This window comes from Lonchura striata, chromosome 1, assembly GCF_046129695.1.
Source record: "Lonchura striata isolate bLonStr1 chromosome 1, bLonStr1.mat, whole genome shotgun sequence".
In the NCBI taxonomy this organism is placed as follows: domain Eukaryota; kingdom Metazoa; phylum Chordata; class Aves; order Passeriformes; family Estrildidae; genus Lonchura; species Lonchura striata.
This window is the reverse complement of record NC_134603.1, coordinates 141,186,376-141,210,026: the sequence shown is the minus strand read 5'-3', so window position 1 is coordinate 141,210,026 and position 23,651 is coordinate 141,186,376. Positions and strand designations below refer to the sequence as shown.

Genomic DNA, 23,651 nt, shown 5'->3' with positions numbered 1-23,651 from the left:
TGGGTTTTTTTTGTTTTTTTTTTTCTCCTTTTATTAATTTCAGTTGTAAAGATATGTACACGTTGCCCAGGATAAAAGCAGCTTAATCAGCAGTGGCACTTGTATTTTCTTTGAGAAACTAGGGGTAATATAGACAACTGCTTCTGACCTCAGAGCTGACAGAAGCTCAATGATGGTTTTGACACTTTTTGATTTACTATGCCTTTTAGTTATTCAAGTTAACAGTCCAAGTAAATCACAAATTTCTGCCAAACTCGGGGAGCTGCAACTCCTTGTTTTGTTTAGTTTCTCTGCTTTGTGAGCTAGAAATATGAAGTTGTCTGGTCACTTACAGCTTTGAGAAATCCAGTATGAATTACTCTTAAGTAATTGCTGAATAAACAATGTCTACATAAGTGAGGTAAAATTCAGATTCATGTTCTGGAGACAGTAGCATTTTCCATGTAGTAGTTTCCAGATGAGAACAAATTATTTTATAATTTATAAATTAAGTGACTGTAGTGCCTTCATGCTTAACCATGATATGTTAGAACTTCAGCATCCTTTAACCAATGACATACTGAAATTGTCTTGTTAAGGTTGCAGAAATGATGAAGGAATCAATCAAGACTCAGACCTTGCTATACCATATTGTATTAACACACTCTTTACTTCGAAGAACATAGCACATGAGGAAAAACAGCTGTGGACGTAGGGTTATGAAGCATAGCAGAAGACAGAAAAATGACGAGCACAAGTGTCACTGCCATTTCATTATCTTGTTATGGATGTATTTGTGAAAGTTCAGTGTAAATTAAAAAGAATGGGCTTAAAGAATGAGCTTTAAATTAAAGAGTGAGGGGTTCCTAGGCAGTGAGAGGAGTGAGTGCTGCTGGGGGAGACGTAAGTAGAGAAAAGCAAGTGGGGAAGGCTGGAGGGAACACTTGGTGCAAAATGGGGATGATCTGGTCAACTCTGAACAGTTTCAGTGTGCAAAGAGTGGTTTGCTTGCTCTTTAAATCTGTCCGTGCTGTCTGGCATCTGTCCCGCTCCTCCCCCAGCAGTGTGCTGGGGTGTGCTAGGGTATCACTGGGGATCCTATTTCCCAAGGACATGAGGGAGTCCCCAGCCAAATTCTGCACCCCGTGGCCTCTGCCAGACCTCGTTTTCCCCTCCTTGCCAAGCACAGAAGTCCCTGATTTAGCTCCTTCTGCAACTCCTCCAACCATCTGGAGTTCATGCCTCCTTCAGAGCAACAGAACTAAAACACAAAATCTAAGAATGGGGTATATTTGCATTAGTTCAGACTACTGTTGTCTTCTTTTTTTAGATTTTAATTAATATTTGTATATCCATGTATCTTCAGGAAAATAATGTTTAATACAGTCTTTTATGCTATTCTGAAATAGCTACAAAGAAACTTGTTAGAAGTCTTAAAGTACTTTGGGTTTTAAAAGCATTCATACTGGAAAAAAATCTAAATTTTGAAATGCATAACTTGTGGAGGAGGGAACAGGGTGGTGTTTAAATAATGGTGTATCCTTTCCCTTTTAGGAAGAACCAAAGCAGAGTGCATCTTTAATGTTGATAATTATTCATTTAAAACCTTAACTTGGTGAAGGACTGCCTCCTCCTTTAAGATGTGTTAGAATTAATATTAGCACTCCTTTGCCCTTGTTTCTGAATTATTTTAATGATGGCAGTCGCTCCGTCAAGTTGTCTGTCAAGATGTGGGTGGCAAGCTATTATTTCACTTCATAAATCATAATTTACAGGGGGTTTTATATCCATCTTGGGGATAAACACTTTATGCTTTGTGTTTTCAGCAGCAATATAAAATGTAATTGATACTTGAAGCAATATGTTAGAAATATGGACAGAGAAAGCCAGGAGAGAAAAATCACAAATGTTTAGTTTTCTGTGGGTTGGTCTGCATACTGAGCATTTTTTCCATCTGATTTCATATTCTTAGCACTTCAACAGAGGATGATGATGAATTGCATTTTCATGATTGCTGCCTGTAGGTTACTATAAGGATGTTTAGTTACAGACAGTCAACAGACTCAACAGGGTTATTTTGTACCATTTCTCATGCTGCTAAATCAACTTATCACTTTGTTCTATTGTCTTCCAGATTCATGAAAAACTGCATTATTATGAAAAGCAGAACCCAATGCCCATACTCCATGGTGCAGCAGCCTTGGCAGATGATGTAAGTGTCCCCTGCTGAGATCACTGGTACCAAGTCTACCAAAAAACTGTCTGCAAGCAGAACTCTTCATAGTGCAAACATATGAATGTAATACTCTGAGCTGAAATCATAAGAAGCTGAAAAGGTTTCCAAAGTTTCAGTCATCACTGGGCTTGTTGCTGATACTACTTTGATTTTTATTCACTTGCATGTTATAAAAACATTGCATCTAGGTAGCCTCTTGTTCTGCTTTAGTAACTAAGCAATAAAAATTACAGGTTGGAACTCTACTGGGAGGGGAAAAGCTGTCAACTATTAGTGTTTTGAGAAAGTCACAGACAAGAGGAATGTTTTGGAAAAATAAAGACAAATGAGATAGCAGCACTGCTGACAGAACACGAGAAACGACAAATAATATCACAGAAATGAAGCATATGAAATGCCTAGAATGGAGGTTTGTTGAAAAAAAATCAAAACTATTTAAGAAAAAGTACAGTAGTGATTTATTGATATTGGAGCTTTCCAAATTACCTTCATAACCAAAAAATAAATTGTAAAAGTGGTCAGCATTGATGGAGTAGTTAATTTCCTGTTACTATAATTTTTATTTTCAAGAAAAAAAATCCAACCTGCCATTTCTTGCTATTTGGTTAATTCTAGGATTCAGATGAATTGTGAACACACCTGTATAAACTATGACTGAACCTGAGGTAGGCCAGAATAGAGAAATGTTTAATAAACTGTGGTTTAGGTGAAATCCTGAAATCTTTGTTGCAATTGATGATGTCAGGTTGCTTTTTGGAACAGGTAATATATATTAGGATCCATTTACAATACAGCATGTTTGAAACTTCACATACTTTATAGCTGTTTTAAAATCTTAACCATCTATTTATATAATTAATAGATTTTGGTTTTTAAATTTTACAAATTATTAAATGTTGTGAATTGAGATTGGTAGCATTTTAACAAGAAACTAAATTAGACTTGAGACTATTGACAAAAGGATATACGGTAATTTAATCATGTTTCAGTAGGAGGAGAGCTATATCCTGTAACATACCAACTATAATAATACATTAGCCTTGACATCAGGCATATAGTAGTAATATTTTCTTAACCTTCACATAGCTTTGAATAGTGTTGATAGTAATTTTGAAAATTAGAAAGCTGGTTGAAATTCTCTTCATTAAGTTCTTGCTGACATATTAATAATCCTTTCTAATATTTGTGTTATGAATCTCTGGGCTAAAATTCTTAAAAATAATTTCTTATTTTTGGATGCAAAACTTAGTTTTTGATACTTTTAGAAATGCTGAGCAATCTCATTCTTTGTTCAGACCCATTTAAAATGTATAGTTTTGGAAATCTCCAAATTAAAGTACTCTGTCACTCAGTTGAGACAAGTTGGGACTTTTAACCCTGTGAATGTGTTGTTATGTACATATGGTATTATTTTTAAGTATACATGGTGGGTCATGATTGTGTCTAGGCATCTACCTACTTCAAATGTACAGCTTCTTTTTAATAGATGCTCTTCCTGCTTCTTCATTAGCTGTGTGTAGGTGAGCTGTGGCTTTTATGGGCACTGTCTCATAGGGTAAGGATGTCCTTTGGTGGCTGCAGTCAGGCTAGCACATTCCAGGATTTTCTAAGTTTTGGTAGCTATCATCAAATTTTGAGGAAGCAAAATTACATGCAATGGGCTTTTTTAACGCCCAAATTCATGAAGTTCCAGGTTTAAAGTGCTATTCATTTTTTGGCGTGTTTGTCTAACTGGTTGTCAACTTCAGGGATTTAAGAGCATGTTGGTGTTGCTAAACACACTTTCATTTCAATAGGCTTTAAACTACTGTTTTCTCTTCCTACTGATAGTAACTGTTCTATAGTTAAAAAGGTGATATTCTTATTAGCAAGTAGATATTTCCTGACTGATTTTAAACCCAAATCTGAGGTGCTGCTATCATAAATAAAACTGTTCAAGGAGTGTGTTCTTATTATTGTTTTATTTTTTAAAGCAGTTTTAGAAGTAAGAATTGTGGCAAGGCTTTTCTAAACATTTGCATACTCCCAGCTGCCATACCTTCTCTCTCCTCCCCACCAGGGACTTTCAGGCTGAATTTCCCATCACAAATTCTGTTTGCCTCTTATTTTGGAGTAGCAGTTTCTGACTTAGGGCTCAATGATTTCATGCAAATCTCTCTTGGTTCCAGGCAGGACAGTGTTAATTTTTTGCACTAGCTGGGAGAGGGCATGGTTAGTACATGAAGTTATTCCATACCACCTCATGTCAGTTCAGAGTTTGTGAAAGGGACTCTCTTCCAGGAAGAAGTTCCAGTCAAGAAAAGGGGGTGGAGAGAGCCTTCTGGTATTGTCTGTTATCAGGGAGTTTTTCCATAATAATAATTTATTTTCTTACACCTTTTGTTTATTAATATTGTTGCTATTATTTATTTAGTAATAGTATATATATATACTATTACTATATACATACTATTATTATTATATACATACTATATTTACTATACATACTATATTTACTATACATACTATATTTACTATATTTAATACAATATTATTATATACATACTATTATTATTATTATTATATGCATACTATTATATATTATATACATACTATTACATACTACAGTATAGTACATTGTCTTATCACTGTTTCCATTAAATTGTTCTTACCTTATCCTGTGATCTTGCATTTGTGTTGGAGAGGAAAGGGAAAGTGGTGCATGGTTTAAGGGGGAATATTAAATTGGAGAGTACCATTCCTAAACCATGACAGTGTCAATTGGCAGGATAGCCATATACAGCAAATAAGGCCTCAAGGATGATAAAAAGTCTGTTCTGGCAAAAGAAGTTTCAGAAGTTTCTCCAGAAGCTTTCAAGACCTATACTTGGTGCTCCCCACCTTGCCAGCCTTGCTCTACATCTTGCCGTCTCCCTTTTCTTCCCCTCTGTTTAGTGGCAGCTTTTTATAAAGAGCTTGTTGAGATGTTATGGTTCCCTCAGGAGATCATAGAGGAGGTTTTCAGACAGCTTTTCCTGCAGTCTTTAGCATAGGAGATTGCTCAGTGTCAGCGTGTTCTGAGTATGCCATGTATTGCTGTGGGTAGCTGTTTCAAATCTGAGCACTTTAACAACAACAACAACCACAAATCCAGTCTACGCCAGCTGAGGTGGTATCTGTTTGCTAATCTGAAAACACAATTTAGTCTTTCAATTTCTGTCTTCCTCCTCTTCTATCACAAGGAATTAAATGTGCCTAAAACCTTAATGAAAATATTTGGAAAATAATATAAATCACATGAAGGAAAACGAGTTTTAAATTATTTTATCTCTGAAAAAGAATTCCTAAATTGTAAGATTAAAATGTCTGTTTAAGCAGTAAGGAAGTATTTTTTTCTCACTGTTCTAAATCATACATATGTGCATTTGCATTTGTACCACCTAAACCAATACCAGTTCCGCTGGAGTTAATATTTGTGCACAATTCATCTGAGGGAGAAATGCTGAAATGCTCATTCTGCTGAGTGGTTGCTTGTCTCCATCAGTGAAACACAAATAGATGTTATTTTCCAGTGATGAGCGGTATAATCTAAAGAATGAAAAGAGAACCAAGGGTAACCCATAGACCTGCTGTCATTCCTATCACAGATTATTTTCAGCTTTGCTAGGCATTTCCAACATACAGACTCAATTGCAGTCTGCATACCTCAATATTTGGCTTTGTGTCTAAAAAGATTTAATTCTGACCTTTCCTTCCAGAGATTGTTTTCTAATCTTTTGGTATTAAGACACAAACATTTAATATTAGCACCAAAGGACTTGCTGGACGTTCTTAGCTAGGAATTATAGTTAAAAGTCTGTAGGATGGTAGGTAGGAATTTTTGACACTGTTTAATTTGAAGGTTAAAAGAAAAAAAGGTATTCAAGGTATGTCTGATGTCTATAATGGCTTCTTCAATTAGATTTGTCTATTATATATAATTATGCAAAATATACATCCATCCATTTTTCTTGAAAATGTATACAAAATGAAAGTACAAATTTAAAATTAGATTAGACAAATGAAATTACTTGCTGCAAATAGCCAATCTTCCTTTGAGACATTTTTATGATACTGATTTAATGCAAAGAAAACAAGTAATTATCTGAAATCACATTTTGCATTATGAGCCATGTAGCTTCAGAATTTTAAACCAAAGTTCAATATTGTCAAATGCATTTTAGCTTTTCCTTCTCCTCGAAAAATAGTTTGAGTCTAAAATTCTGCTGTAAAATATGCCTCTTGGGTCCAAATTAGTTGAGAAGGGCATGATAAGGAAAACGCAAGATGTGAGCCAAAAAGCCATGGGATTAAAAGTTAAACTGCTGCTCTATTGTTCACCAAGCCACAGTTTTGTAGTATAACCAAACATAAATTACTGATCTTGTTGTTAGGACATAGTTTATGCATTTTACAGATTTGAATTGCTGATGACCTGTTATAAATTATATTATGATTAACTTGCTTCACGTTTAACAAGCTCCTTCCAGTGTATGTGTAAACATAATAAAAGGTTCAGATTGCTTGCACTGTAGGGGCACTTTGCTTTCTTATCCCAGTCCTAAACAGCACAGCTACTGTGGGTTTTTGGAAGCAGTGTGGATTTCACCACCTCATTCGAAACTGTTTTTTATAGACAGTGTCAAAGTTTGATCCAGTCATTTTTACAAGCAGTTCTTTGTCTGCACGCAAAGGACCATTCACTTAAATGAAGTGCTGGGATTTGCCCCCTTTGCTATAAATCAGAATGTGATCTGGCTGCACCCTTGCCAAAAATGATTACTTGTGTTAAACTGAGCCAAAAGGCCTGGCTTAAATCTGGTCCACTGAGGGCCAGAAACAGAAGCGCAGTGATTGATGGTGTTTTCCTTCATGCTGGCTTCTGTTTGAACATGCTGGAAAGCAATAACCTTGAACAAGATAGATTCTGGGTTGTCACTGATGCACTGGGTAAAACAACGCTTTGCTAATGGTCTTTGTGTTGATTCAATCTCCCACCCAGCTGGCTGAGGAGCTGCAGAGCAAACCACTGAGCAGTGAGATCAGAGAGCTGTTGAAACTCCTTGCAAAACCCAATCTCAAGGTGAGGATGAGTTGCACCTGCAAAGTGCATTCTTCATGGGTGTGTGCATTTGCTTCCTTGGGTTTTGTGTGGGTTTGTCTGCTTTAACAACTACTATTTAAGAATGTATGCAGTGTTAATCAAAAATAGGAAGAAACACATTAAATGTTGTCTGTAAATTATTATGCTATTACTTATTTGCAAAGGATATTTTAAAAAGTAGATGATTTCTTTTTATTTTGCTATCTTTTAATGTGTGTGCTTCATGAGTTTGTTACAATTGTGCTTTTAGTAAAAGATTGTCAGTCATATCATGATTGAACTGCATCATTCATAAAGACTGCAGCCTTGTACTCAGGACAAAATTAATGATGGATAATGTCTTTAAAAACATCTAATTTTTAAATCTTTCTGTAAAACTCCTGGGGTTCTCTGTGGTGTTTTCGAGGAACTTGATACCTTTTATCTGATAGTAGACTATAGAACCACTGAATTACTGAGGTTGGGTGGAGGTTTTCTGGTTCAACCTGCTGCTCTAAGCAGGGTCAACATTGAGTTTACAGCAGATTGCTGAGGGCTTTCCCCATCAGGTCTTGGAAATAAAGGTCTGAGAACAAACAGTATACAAATCTTCTGTGTGATGTCTTCAATTCCTGATTACCCTCCTAGTGAAAACTGTTTCCTTATATCCATTCAGAACCTCCTCTGTGTATCATTGTTGATGCACAGGATATTTTTTTGCCACTGTTAAGAGAAAGAAGACCTTTAGTGCTTTAGATGCATATTGAAATGGTAATTAAATGTAGCAGTTGATATGTTGAAATGAAAACTGCAGAGTGGAAAGGAACTTCTTTAAAGGCAGTTGCTCTTTTATCTTAAGTATAAATACTGATCTCAAAGCCTGAGAAACTATGGTGTCTTCAAAGTGCTACAAAATTTTAAAGATCAGTTACACCTGCTTTTAGATTATTTTTGCACAGATGCCTTTTACATAGTTTGTAAAATGATAAACTGTTTTTTTCTTTGAAGGGGTAAGTAATGCCAATGGTGTATTAGAGGAGGAATTGTTGGTGCATGAAATTGCAGAGATCCTAAGCTTCACTGTAGGTATTTTCTTAGTGACTGTCTACGTGTGCTTCGTACTTCTGAAGCTTCGGTGGGCTGAGGCTGAAGACAGCTCCTTTGTCACAACTGCGTCTCTCCCTCTGCTTGTCTTGTTTTCTCTCACTCGTTCCCTCACACACTCACTCTCGCTGTCTGTTCCTTGGTAGCAGTGAAAGGCAATGTGATAATCTTAGTGGGATTTCAGGGGAACAAGTGCCTCTCCCTCAGAGTGGTTAATGTGATTGAACAACTGCAGTAACTTAGCAAATGTCTTTCTTGGCTGCAGGGGGAGATGGCCAGCTGCAGGGTACCAAGCCCTTTGCATGGCCAGACTGTCTAATCCTGCACAAGCCACACGATTCCTTGCCTTGCATGGGCCTTGCAGATGTTTGTGTTGTGCCTTGCAGGTGTTCGTATGATGTAGGGGTAATAACTGGTGGTATGCAAGGTATTTTGCTTGTCCATTATCTTCTCCCCCTGCCATGTCATAGCAAACATGCCTCAGAGTGATGGTAAATTACCACTGCTCCCTCCTCCGTTAGGCTGACCGGGTGACTGTGCTGTATTCAGTCAGAGGCTGTAGTTGGGATTCTTCTCTTGATCCCCCCTGCTCTCTCTTGGACAGAAAAGGAAAGGAACGATGTTTCTGGGACTCAGTATGTCCAGTCCCTCCCCACAGATGTCCTAGTCTCTTCCGTTGTATATGAGCTTATACCGTATTTTGCATAAGCCTTTCTAGCCCTCTGCTATTAGTCTTATGGCTAGAAAGGGTTTCTTGGTTTTTTTATAGATTCCTGGGACAAAATGATGGCTAGAACAGCTCTTTTTTACACACCCAAAATTACTTGGGATAACTGATCTATATTTTCCAATGATGTTCCATAGACTTTTTCTAAAAACATATATGGCTTAATTTGGGATTGACTTCATGTGGCTGTGCATTATTTTGCAGGGGAAACTTTCCTCTCCTGACCAGATTTATAACTGCAATGTTAGCTGGAGCCAGGAGAGCTTCCACTTTCCTACAGCTCTGCTCTAATGTTTATGGCATGGTGTAGGATGCTTAGGATTAGTTTACTGCACTGCATCACTGCCTCTACAAGTCTGATCATGCAAGGGAACAGGTCTAGCAAGGTGTTTATAACTTTGCAGTTTTGGTTAATGGGCCAAAAAAGGCTGGGAGAGGTTTCTAGTCATGTCTAATTAGATAAATATTTCTGTATTTTAATTCTGTATTACAAAATTCTTTCGTTGAATATATTTCTGAGTGTTTGCATCTGATGAGTAAAACTTTGAGAAGTTTGTGGTGCTTGTCATTTTTTTCCCCAGAGAAGGTTTCTAAAGAAGAAGGTAGTTTTCTGAGGCAGTTATATTTATCAGACCTGAGATTTTCAAAATGTCCTAGAAGTAATTCCAAGGTTTTGTCAGGTGCATTTTCTTCTAGAAAGAAAAATAAATTGGGCATTTCTAGTCTGCTAAAAACTGCATGAAGTATCCAGTTACAGAGTGGGGTTTTTTTCCCTGCTCTCAAATGTGGCATCACTTACCGTAATTAAGTGAACTAATAATGATTGTGGTTTATCTTTTCTGATTAAAACAGAGCTCTGGAAGTGGAACAGAGCACGTAGCTCTGGGAAATCAAGTGGATTTGTTTAACTGTGTGTTAGACATTTCATTTGCGTTCTGGATTTAAAATATAGTTGTGTAGCTCTGTGGACACAGGCCAGCCACACTTATTATTTTTAATTTCCAGCACTGAATAAGGACTTAGGGTTTGCATTCTTTAATCTTGCTTTACCTTGTTAAAGATATCAAGAAACAGAATAGTATTTCCATACCCTAGAACCTAAATCCAGTTGAATACTCTATTTTATTTTTAAGCAGACCAGAAATTAGCTCTGAAATAGAAGTATAGAATAACCTGAGTTGAAATGACCCACAAGCATCATCAGAGTTCAACTCCTGGCTCTGCACAAAGAATCACACCATGAGCCTGAGAGCATTGACCAAATACAGTCACCAGTCAGTCTTGGTGCTGTGACCACATCCAAGGGCAGCCTGTTCCAGTGCCCAACCACCCTCTGGTAGCCAACCTAAATATTCCCTGATACACCTTCAGGCCATTCCCTCAGATCCTGTCACTGGTCACCACAGAGATGAGATCAGTGTCTGTCCCTCCCGTTCCCCTCATGGGGAAGCTGTTGACTTCACTGAGGTCTCCCCTCAGTCTCCTCCAGGCTGAACTGACCAAGTGACCTCATCCACTTCACCTCCAGACCTTTCACCAGACAGAAATTGCACTTTCAGAAATCTGAAGTACATTTGCATAGAGCTGGGCAGGCAGACTCAAGCCTGATCTGTTGGTGTTTCAAATCACCCAAATACATCCTCACATAGGTCCAAACACCATTCTGACCGGAGCTACACAGCACTGCCTGCAGGCTGGTCTGGCCTGGCCATGAATCTATATACCTATAAGTTTTCTGTCTTCAAGGTGTATATTTTATTGCAATTTAATAAAAACAACCAAACCAAATGCCCGTGCACCTCACACACAAACACAACAATGTAAATTTCAATACATTTCATTCTGATTATTTACCATCATTCTAACTTTGACATGATAAACTCTTAAGGTTTTTTAAAGATGAAGACTGGAATATATAGTTGGGATATACATGAACTAATGGTATTTCTGATTTAAGATTTGTTCACTCCTGTGAGTGCTTCTATACAAAATATGAATAGCATAAAGAAACAAGTATTCTCAGCTTTAGTGTTTTATAATTTGGCAAAAATTATGGAACTTAAGTGATAGCAAATAAGAATGTCTTTAAAGAGGAGAGTTGTACAGAATTCTTCAAAGAATGACATAAATTTTAAAAATTATGATGTGCCAGGTAGGCATCAGTGCAATTGAGAGAGGTGTCTTTATAAAAATATGGGGCTTTTATGAATCTGGAAGTATTGCTGTTGAGAACCCTAAGCTTTTTTTTTTTAAAATCTCTATAGACAAATTATTTTTCATGGCCATGCAATTGTGCAAATTGGAACATTTAATTGGAAGACTAAAATTCAAGATGCTAACACAAAATACATCTAAAAGGGAATTTAATTCTGTCTATTTACTGAACAGGTCACAAGCAAGTTAGTGAAATAGTCTTATCTGTTAGTAGGGATGGAAATAGGAAGAAGCAAAGCGGTCACTAGAGTAATTCTGTCAGTAACAGGCCAGAAGACTAGTGAGGAACACTGTAAAAAAGGAGATGTACAAATAACAGATGATCAAGCTAAGAATGAAAGACTTTAAAGCTTCCAAATTCTTTTCTACATTTAATTAAAAACTATCTTGAATAACTAGGTTTCAGTTCATTTTCTAACAAGCTGGAAAAAGCTGTGTGTTTTTTTGGGGGATGGTGCCATAACAGAAGAGCATAATTGTTATTTATTTTTAAAATTATTTTAAAAACGGAGACAAATAACTAGAGGAATTAACATTTTAGGCACTTACTTTATTTCTGTGGCTATACAAAAAAGACTGTTAAAGAATGAATCATCTCTCAGTTCATTGAACAATATTATCCCAATTATGCTAACTTTGAGACATATTCAGATCTAAATAACATTTAACTTCATCTTTATAACAAAGTTAAATGTTGCTCTTTACAGCAATTGCTCTTTATATCAATTACATTTGTGATCATTACATATCAAAAAAAGCAATTTACCATTGAAGTTAATCTCTATTAGGGCAAATTAAGTGTGTTTTTAATTATATAAAATATGTCCTTTGTGGTCATTGGTGTAATGGGCAGAACAATAATTATTTCAAAAGTTAATGCCACTGTGCTAAAACTACTCTGAAGAATGTTTATACCTTTATGACCTGGAGGAAACAAAGCTGTTCCAATGGTGGTTCTGCCTGTTTCAGTGGAGTTTAAATTCTGTTTATGTGCGCTGGAAGGTTTGCCAGCTGCTAGTCTGAAACATAAACCAGGTATCTAAACGAGGGCACCCGGCAGGACTGTGAATGAGTTCATTGCCTCATGGTTCACAAGAATGTAAAGTATTTGAGTCACTTTGGGGCACTGTACCTATAGTCGAGGGGAGCAAGAGGTGGACATGCAGTATTTTTCTTGTCTTCTCTTTTATTACCACAGATTGAACAGAATTTTGGAAGTTAACTTTAAGATTGCTTGCAGAGTGAAGGGAAAACTGCGCTTGTATGACTGGGAATGTTACTATTAATACAAAATATGATTCTTTATTTTAAGTGGGGGGTGGGGGGTTTAATTGCTTTCAAATGGCAAAGATGCATACGCCAGTAATTGCAAATAGTACTTGAGCTTGCTGTTTTATTTGCAATTCATTTATGGTACACTTGACTTTCAGTTCCACAAAATAATTTACACTTGTAAATATTTTCATCTAATTTTACCTCTTTGGCTTTCCTTCAGAATAGAACCATGCATTAAACAAAACTAAAACTGCAGATAATAAGGCCAGGGCACTTTGTTCTTCATATTCAAATGAAGATTTCATTTTCAGATCAAATTCTTGTATTTGAAATAGTGCTTCTTTGAACATGAAGCATGCCTTTAACATTGTTCTTTCCTGTTCTGCTTTTCTTGTATTTACTGGGAAGTTTGTAAATTCTACCCTTATTTCATAAGCAACTCCTGATACCATCATCCCTGCCAACTGAGGCTTACTAGGATTGCATAGTGGTCCTAATAGGCTGTTCAGATCAAAGTGTGGCTTGTTCTGTTAAAAAAGGAAACATTTTAAGCCTTTATCAGTAGAGCCTTCTAAAGCTGCATTACAGTCACTGGTGAGAATCAGCAATGTAAATTAATGTCCAGGAGACTGTAGACTCTTTTCTACAAGAACTTTAACATACAAAGCACTGAGAGAAAATATTGAGCTATAATAATGTAAAACAAAATCAATTTTTGCTTTGAAAAATTCATGAAGCATTTCATGTAGCATGTAATTTAAAAAAAATAAAGTTAATCTAAACTTTGTCTTCTTTCCAGCATTTTCTTTGTAATTAGACCTGCTGAAGATTTTCCGTCAGGGCTTTTTCACTGAGCTATGTGTTTTCTGCAAAGTCCACATTTTCCACTGGAAATCGTTGGGATTTGCCTACAACTGTTCAGGTTTTGTTTCTGAAGAACTCAAATACAAATTTCAGGTCCATTAAGATCTGAGCTGCATTTGGGCTGCTACTGTATCCTAGGCACTTGGAGGACCTTTTGGTCCTGTCACCTTAGAGACCTGTCTTTCCAGATGCACCGATGTTTTCTACATTGGCACACATCCTGGGAGACTGTTCTCCTCTTCATGAAATATTTATGGTTACAAATGGTAACACAAACTACAGTATCTACAGTATCTATTCTTAACTACAGTTTAGGAAGCATAATTTCCCATGATCTTTAACTATTTACTCATCAGTGGTCTGCAGGATGTACTGGTAGGACTGGTTGTAGGAATTGTGCTCATACATGAAGCGATTTTACTGTGCAAACATTTTAGATTTATCCGTATGTTGAGCTGGAGTACAATGAACTTCATATGTTAACTGAAAAGTTGCCTACGTAATCCTTACTTGCAAAATCAGATGCCATTTATTGGTAAACCTACAAGAATATGCTTGATTTTTGATGGTATGCTGTGAAGCATCAGCAGGGAGATAGAAATATTTATTTTTCCCCCTGAGTAATAGATGCAAATGACTGCAACAATTGTCAAGGAACACAGCATTGATGGTGTGATGTCATTGGTTGATGGATAGATATCCCATAGATGTTCTGAGCATACCAGCATAAAGCTGGGGCAGAGAGGACAGTGCTGGGAGACTTTTCCTGGCAAATGACTGAAATCCTTCTACCCAGTGTTTCATGTCTTTGAAGAATTTGCCACTTTGGGAAGCTATCCATCACATATTTTAGCAACCAGTTGGAGGAAAAATATATTTTATTTGTAACTCTTTTCAGCTTTAGACCTTGACTTCCGATTTCCATTTCTACTTGCACCCATAATTACTAAAAAAAATTATAAAGAAAACTCCTCTGGGTAAGGAGAACTGGGAAAATATGTTGCTGACTTTATTTTTGGAATGTTCATGTTACTTACATGGAGTAAGTAAAAAAATATAATGGTGAAACATTCCTTTTACAAACAGCAAGAAAAGCCTTGATTTTTCACATCTGTCAGGCAGAGAAAATCAGAAACCAGTTGTCACAAACTCTTATTGTTGTAGGAACCTACATGTTAACAATATACAACATATTAGAAACACAGAGACAAAATGATAGAAAGGAGGTGGATGAATATACTGCATGAGTATGTTTAAATAACAACCATCATGTTACTCTGGAAATGCTCTCAGGTCCATCTGGTGATAACTCGGCTCATGTCCAGTGCAGAGCTTGTCTGTCCATCTTAGACGTATGGATATGAGAATGCTCACTAGCAGCCAACATATAATAAACAGAGTGATAGATAACATAAACAAAAGTGAAGCCAGGCAGGTTGGCAGCAGAAAATATAAAATCTGAAAAGTAAATCAAAGAAATTCTTTGGTTGTAGATGCAAACTTTCCAACATGAGGGAACCAACTCTCACCCACCTAAGAATGTTGAATTGCATGCATGTAACTACAGCGTTCAGATACAGAACATAAAAGTTGGCAACATTGCTAAAGCTGGTAATTTAGGAGGAGGAAAAAGTCACGACAGATAAAATCACATCTCTTTCGAGTAGTAATTCCATTCATCTACTGAAAATGAACTAGTGAAATGGAGAAATGACACAATATAAAGCAAGTAGTCCCTTTTTTTAGATGTCGTCTTTTTATGCTGCTTTTTCCTTCAGTGGTGTTTTTCTTTTGCGTTTGTTGGATCATATTGTGTTTGGCTTCTCCATTCAACAGTCTCCTCTTTTCTATTTCATTTTTATTTAGGTCCTCATGTAGTATGAGTACGCTATAGCTGCATTTAAGACCTCCTTGTCATAGGTCAATACATGTTGTTATTTGACAGAGGAATTAGTTTTATTCAGATTCTTTTAACTTTTTGGATCAATAGATTTTTTCTTTTGAGGACTTTAGACATGATGCTGATGTCAAAGGCTGAGTCATTCCTTAAGACACTTTTTTAGAAAAGGCAACTGCATCCTTAGCTTTTCTTTTCTTTATATTTTCATATGATTTCTTTGGGGTGCCTTTGGATGGTTTTAAACCAAGAAAAGGTACATACTACCACTGTAGACACTTAATATTCTTGGGAAGCTGCCACTTTTTCTAAGAAGAAATCGATTAAGGATTGCCAAGATACTGAAACAGTGCTGCTGTCTCGGCATTTTCCACTCTGACAACCATCTATTTGTACTCCTGGAAGTTACTTAAACAGGGCTTAGAGCTTCAAGGGCACTTTAGCTACATGAATCATGTTGTGAATGTAAAACAGGCTGTTCAAATGCTTTACTATTGATTTAAAATCAGCTTTTTTCACTGTTATCCACAACTGAGGGAAAACATAGGGCTGTCATCTGGAAGGGTATTAACACCTTTACCAGATGACATGGATGGATGGAGTGCGTGTTTCTGTGAACACTGAGAACAGTTTGATTTGGGAAGCATCTCCTGGGGCTGTGAACACTGAGCCAGAGGAAGTGGGGGTCTGAAGATGCAGAAAGTTCATTTTTCTGTTGGCTGTTGCCATGTGGCTACCAACTGCAGGTAAACCCATCAGTTCAGACTGGTGAATCTGAAATCAAGAAATATCATTTTCAGGCAAGGAAATGACCCTTTTGTGAAAGGAAGTTCACATAGTCATGAATGAAGTCCACCATAGTAAAGAGGAAAAAGTAATATATACTGAGTATCAATCCAATGGAGATGTTGGTGTGCTAAGATCATTAGTCTATGGTACATATTAAGAACTCAAAACCACACATATACACTGTATATGTTATTATTTTGAACCACTGATGTCACCCAGCTGCATCAAAGATTGGAAGAGAAAGGAATTGAATTGCCAGCTGGACAAGCTTAAAGTAGAGGGCAGCTTTAGTTTAAGTACAGATGCAAGCATGCAAGTACACTTGCAAGCATGAAATTGTTATTTTCTGTCTTGTACATATCTGCTGTCTTCTCATACAGTGTATAATTTCTGCATATTTTATAAAGGATATATAGGAAAATATATAATTTAGAGGATGGAAGGAAGTAAATTAGTCCAGATTTTTTATCTCTTACTTAGTACACCCATTGGTTTCCTGATTATGATCATAAAATTATGCTTAAGTTAAAGGACCTTATTTAATTTTTCTTACTGTCCTTGTCAAAGGTTTTTGCTTATGTTGATTGAATAGTGTGAGTGATCCTCAGTGGCAAAAGCAAATTGATTTAACTGGAAGTTAACTGATTTCTTTAACATTGTGTACTCTATATATTTAACTTGGGAATTTTATACAGAACAGAAAACCACAGATTTCTCTTGGAAAGTGATTAGATTAGTACAGCATCTGAAAGAATAATACTACTTCTCTACTTGATATGTGATTACTGTAACTTGTAAAAAATATTTTTTTGCTCTTACTCCAGCCATCCCCTGGCTACTTCAGCAGCACAATTGAGTTTCTCCTGCCTGTAGTTTTACTGCTTGCTTCTGCTTCTGGATTATACTTCATGCTTTATCTGAGATGGAGAGTTCAGCTAATGTGCATGTTTTTATCTGCTGACTGACATGCCTGTTCTCACCTGCCTTTGTTCCCTTGTTAACCCTTATCTTGCATCAGGGTTGGAGTTTGCACGTAGTTCCTTAGCAGGCAGAGTTGGTGGTGAAGAGATTGTCGTGTGCTGTTGATTTCTGATGGCTGCTTTGCCACACAGTGGCTAGAGTCTGTAGATCATCACCAGAGTGCTTCAGCTTTCTGCTGGTTTCTTCTCCTGTTTTGTAGATTCTTGCACATGTTTGGATTTTATGACTTCTGTGCTTCTCCTTCCATTCTGATGCTCTTGATGGTTGGTCCTTCAGTGGTTCAATCTTCTCCAAGCTATTTTCAGTTTTTCTTTGGTGTCTATTGCTGGATGACATTAGTCCATTATTCTAATTTTATTTTTTTTATTTTATTTATTTTATTTTATTTTATAATTTTATGAGTAACTTGCATTACTCATAAATTAATCTTGCCAATCTTGAATGATTTCATCCAACATTTTCATCCCTTTTTTATTTCTTCTGTAACCTTATGTCAAAGGAAAGCATAATACAGCTTGAGCTCTCTGGAGGATGGGCTCTGCCAGGTGATTTCAGGACCACATTGCTGTGGTTGCTGATAAAGTTACTTTTCTCCTCAAGTGAAACTTTCTTGTGCCAGCCTCAGTGGCAGTTACTGGCACCATGGCAAAGCAAAGAGGTGTCTCACCTGATGGAATTCAAGCTGAACTGCCAGAGAAGGTGGCTGGTGCTAATGATCCAAGCTGTGCACTGGGACAGCCCAGTCATGGGCCATTTTGTTCCGTTTTGCTGACTGTGCTACCAGGGCAGTAATGTGCTCCATAGGCAGGGTCAGCAGCTGCTGGCTGGCAGTGCTGCACTTTTGTTGCAGCTGTTGGCTCTCCTAAAGGTTGGTTTGAGTTGCTGCAAAGTTTCTGTTGATGACTATTCACTATTTAGGTTTCTAATACTGATTATTTCCAAGTACTATTAAGAAAGAGTCTGCTTTTGTTTCTTCACCCATTCTGTATAACTCCTTTAACTTACCATTTTCTAAAATGCTTTTCTGGGCTACTGAACAAAAAGCATCTATGAAAAATAAAGCTTAAATGGAGATTTTTTTTTTTTAATAATGAGAACTAAAAAACATAAGGAGCTGTGTTCATGAATCAGGGGCTACTGGTGTATTTTTACTCTTGCAGATCTCAAAATATAAAGAGAACCAAAAAATAATATGAAATTTGTCATTGTTTTATAAGAGCAAAAATGTAATTAGTCTAGTTAAGTAATACACATTTTTGAAAGTGTAGAACTGTTTTCATTAATAACATTCTCAATTTAAATAAACATATAAAGTTTCAGAACTATTTAAGAAAAAGAACTTACAACATTTCCAGTGTCAGGTTTTCTTCATGTAAGTTGATAGTGTAAAATTTCAATTTATAAACTGTGAAATGATCAGTGATACTTTTAATATGAAAAATACAGCACTAGTTATTAGACATTTCAGAGGTCCGATGAAAGTATTTATTTCCAGCTAGATCATGTCTAAGAATTTAGCTGAACATCAATATTTATATTTAGGTAGTGCAGGAGTTTGAATCATACCTTCTTTCAAGTTCTAAATGCGGACCATGTTTACATTAGTGAATCATAAGCATAGAACTTAGAGCTGAAATAAAATCTTTTTCTCCAGAGGTGCTTAAATATACATGACCCAAATCTCGGATCCTATGTACATAGTTCTGAAGAGTTGTGTATTTGCAAACAAAACTAAAAGCATTAAAAAAACCCAAATTGTATGCACTTCTTGCAGTTTCCTGTGAGTTAAAAAATTAGTATGATGGAAATTAATCAGTTATTCACTTCTTACATACAAAAAGAGAACATTGCTATCTTTACATTGCCTTGTGCATTTGCTGCACAATTATTCTGGGTAAATCTTGTTCGTCTTAGGATTCAAGTTTTATTTCTTGGCACTTGCAATTTGTTTATTTTTAAGTAAGGTCCCAATCTTCTCTATACACATCTAGTCTGCATAATTTTTTAGACTATAGTATTTGAATGGTGCAAAGATTTTGCTGAAAATCTGCATACAGCAGTTTATTCTCATGTTCAAAACATACAGAAGTGCTCTTGAGGACAGACTGATGACTTATAGTTGGACACATTAAGTGAAATCAAAATGGCTTTTAAAGTTTTCTTTGTACATTAGTTATTGCCCAAAGTCTCTGCTGATGGCTGTTTCAAAGCAGACACAATGGACAGAGAGTAGTGTGTTAAAAGAAGCAGCAATAGAAGACAAGAAGGAAAGAAATCTTAGCATGTTCATTGTACATCATAAACAAGTTTGTGATGACAGAAGCTCTTCTGAAAGCTTGACTGAGAAAAGATATATTGTTTCTGGCATTCCTACTCTTATCTGAAATATGTATCTTTGCACTGAGATATAGTGCTGAGTTTGAGGAAAAGATTTTACATAACTGTAATACATTGTGGTTTAATATGTTTTTTGGGAGAAGAAAGGAATGGGTTGATAAGTTCTAGTTGTTGTGAAGTTGAAGTGAAGAAAAGCATCATAAATACCAGGCATTGATTGGTATTGGTTTGTAGTACTTGGGATGCATTGTTATTCTGTGTGCAGTGTCCAGGATCCTGATCTGGCAGTCAGAGCAGGGAAGCGTCTTATTAACACTGCTGGCATAATTCAGTGTAGAAGTGGACAGAATTGTTTTTGCAAGTTTCATTGTCAAAGGTAGATTCTTTTGAACATGTTTTAAGTGTCTGCCTTTTACTCTGGAAATGGTATTTTATATTATTTTCATCTGTTTTCTCTATCTGCCTGATTGTTTTTAAACTGCAGTATAGAACCTCATTAAATTGAACCAGTCCATGAATGTGCCCTAGCTTTATGTGGAAAATGTAATTGCAGAAGACTAGTTTTAGAAGTCTTAACTTTAAGTAGCCTGAAGTAAAAGCAAACACTGCTTTTGTTTTAGTATATCTTTGATATTTCACATACATCTTAGAGGACTGCATGTGATTGCATGGCTTTTACATATGTAATGCATCACAATAAACATTTCCAGGAGGATCCATAATTGCTAGCCTGAGGTTTTTAGCTCAGATTTAAAGTAAAACTGATCGTTTGTTGGAGGGAGATGGTAATTTCTGATGGTAAGTAGTATAAATTCATAACTGTGTATTGGGAAGAAAACCAGAAATAATTATTGTGTTGAAGTGTTTTTATGAAATTGCACAATGTGCATAAAGATTAGTAAAACAATAGTAATTTATCACGAAGCAGGCATGATCTTCCTGTGTGTTTGTTTTGTTGAAGCCCTAAGTTTAAATTTACACTTCAGAATTTGAAGATTACCATATGCTCTTTGCCTTCAGCTTTTGACAAGGTACCTTGTAGCATTGCCTGGAAATTGTTTTTTGTTCTTAAAAGTTTCATTCATTCAGAAAAAGAAAAACCCTGGAACAGCATCATGGAAGTGTCATGCCTTTTAAAAACAGTTGTATTATCCTTGAGAACATAGTGTTTCTAGTCATTCATGTACTCAAATAGTGGTCACGAATTACTAAGTAGCAAGGAAACTGACATCAGAGAAATGTCACCATTTTCTGACCTTTAATAGGAAGGCTGTTAAATAGTCATTTATTGAGAAGAAACTACTTGAAAACAGAAGCAACAAAGCAGTAGATAGGATTATACATATGGCTGTTGCTGTTATTTGTGGTACAATTTTTTGTATTGAAAAATACACTACAAAAGCTAAAGCATTACTTAACCATTTTTCACTAGTGAACAGAGTATAACAAATAATGAAGACTTCTTGAAATAGGAAAGAACTTCAGGAGTTCTGTATCTAGAAAAAAATGTGAATTTTGTGTTATCACTGAGATTTTTACAGCCTAGGAGAATGAACTTTCTAATTTCCTTTGCCTTTCGAGATTCATATTTCCTGAAAGGAAAATTCATAATATATTTTCTTTTTAAGATGGAACCTTTTGTCAATCTTTGTTAGGCTTTTCTTTGAAAAATTCATTTTTCAAGCTATGCATGAAAAAGGAGAAGCAATAGAGAAGGAAAAGAAGAAAGAAAGACATGCAACAGGTGGTTAATAAGCACCTACCTAAACCAAATTGTTTCAGTAGTATGTTCCTCAATCTCAGTTATGAATTCCATAATAAATTAAAAGTTCCTAAGATAATTTGAGGCTCACATGAAAGGAATCCAGCAACCAGGTAAGCTTTCGGAGCTCCAGTAAAGGGAATGGTTGGGCAACAGCTTCATGTTATACATCTTGCTTGAACAGAAGTTGTGGAAAATGCTTATTTTGTTTATTTGTTTCATAGGACTGCCTACTCTATCAAAGAAACTTTTTACTTATTGCAAGTATAATTATTTACTTACTTTTGTAGACTAAGGTTTTCTCCTGTTCAGAGTTCTTTAATTTCAAGCTAGCATGCAAAGCACATGGTGGTTTTGTGTGTATGAAGACACAGTTCTCCACCCACAATTTACTAGTTACATACATTACATATACAGAAACATACTCTTTATGGAGTTGTTTCATCAGTTTGAAATGAAGTAAAATTATGTACAAGAATTACATTCAATCTACTTGCATCACAGTAGTAAATTCAGGGTATGAATAATATCCTCTGCTTTCCCTTCCCTAAACTTTCTAGATGCCAAGTAATAATATACTGACTATTAATGTTTCCAGGCTTTGCTGTCTGTACATGATACTGTTGCTCAGAAGAACTATGATCCTGTCTTGCCCCCCATGCCTGATGATATTGATGAAGAAGAAGATTCAGTTAAAATAATTAGGCTTGTCAAAAACCGGGAACCATTGGTAGGTAACCCTGTCTTTTGGTTTGGGGTTTTGTGTTTGCATGCAGGCTGGGAAGTGCTCAGATTATGAATGTGAATGGGTGATATTAACTTGAAACATGGATAGATAGACATTATACATGATTATTCATAACATTAAGTAATACACTTGTGACTTCCATTCACAGTCATTATTAGTAAAGCATATGAAATTAATAATCATCATCAATGAATGATCATCATGGTGTTTAGGCATTATATATGTGGGCCAGTCTGATCATTTAGATCAAATATATATTTGTCTTTTATCTTGAATTCAAATCATGAACTTACTTTAAAATGTGAGACAGAGAATGAATCCCCAAAGAAATCTTGACCTGTGTTGTGAACTGTGCCTGTTAGCATTCATGTAAAAAAACATGACCTTTCAATACACTGAAAAGAAAGCATGAAAACATATTTTAAAATACTTGAATTGAAATCTGGGCAAATTTAAAATGTCTGTTGTTGTAGTTTGCATTATGAATACTAGAAAGTTAATATCTTCATGGGGATATCTGGAAAAATGAAAGGACTAAACCTAGGTTGTATTACAAGAATATTAAAATGCTTTACTGATTTGGTTCTTTTTATTTGCTGTAGAGTGGGAGTCATCTTGTGTAAAATTTAACTATGTTCTTTTTATCCTGCAAACCAATAAGAGGTTTGTTTTATGTTATAGTGAATATTTGTTTTAATGGACAGCAATCCTGGAGAAATATCTGCAAACTTACTTTGAGAAGATCATCATTCTGTACTTGAGATGACAGTGGGAGAGTGCTGCTTCTGTTAGACATACAGGGGTAGTTTGTCCCACAGTAGATACCTTACTATCACTCTAATTCTTGATAGATTTCTGGCATCCATAAACAAAAAATCAGTTTTCTTACTGACTGACTGTAGGTGCCCATGGGCATAATTACAAGTTTCACCATATAGAAAGGTCTTACTTTGTTTTAACATACTAAATATTTTTTCCTCTAATATTTGAAAAACAGCTTTAAGTTTTTTGGATTGTTTTATCAAAGACATTATTTGAGAAAGAAAACAAGTTTGCTTTAGGATTTAGTATCAGAAAGATTATTCCTTCTGAAAGGTATTTGGAAATTTGAATATACAGTATGAAATTAAGTCTAATTGAAGAGCCTATTTTTAGTGTTAATTATAACACCTTTTTTTGGATTTGTCAGAAAAAGCTTAATAAAATACTAACTTTTACATAGTTTCATATTACAAACATGATTTGCTGCTAAGACGTAGGAGTTCAGTAGTAACTCAAAATGGATTGGATAATCGTAACTTATAAAGCATAACTCAGATATTTTCTGAAAACTTCTATGAAATATATACATTGTATATTGGCCTTTTAGATTTTAAACTCTCCTAAAGAAACTTGCTTAAGCCAAAGGTTATCCTTGGACTGATCCTCAAATTCCACCCTTGCCTCCTCGTTCCGGTGGGACACTGAGCTCTTCCAGATAACTGTGTGTCTGTTTGAGCCCAGCCTGCAGCTCAGCCCCACACAGCCACTCACTCATTTACCCCAGTGGGATGGGGGAGAGAATCAGAAGGATGAATGTGAGAAAACTCGTGGGGTGAGACAGACAGTTCAGGAGGTAAAGCAAAAGCTGCATGAGC

The 23,651-nt window shown here is 36.0% G+C and overlaps 1 protein-coding gene across 3 annotated transcripts in view; it reads left to right on the top strand.

The window, feature by feature from the left end:
* The window catches only part of MPP7 (MAGUK p55 scaffold protein 7), a 147,282-nt gene that overhangs the window by 79,421 nt on the left and 44,210 nt on the right, over positions 1 to 23,651 (top strand). For all 3 annotated transcript variants that reach the window (XM_077788708.1, XM_021543033.2, XM_077788699.1), the window contains 3 exons: positions 2,114 to 2,191; positions 7,236 to 7,316; positions 21,865 to 21,996. In XM_077788708.1, coding sequence (XP_077644834.1) covers positions 2,114 to 2,191; positions 7,236 to 7,316; positions 21,865 to 21,996 — 291 coding nt within the window. The remainder of the gene's footprint in view (positions 1 to 2,113; positions 2,192 to 7,235; positions 7,317 to 21,864; positions 21,997 to 23,651) is intronic.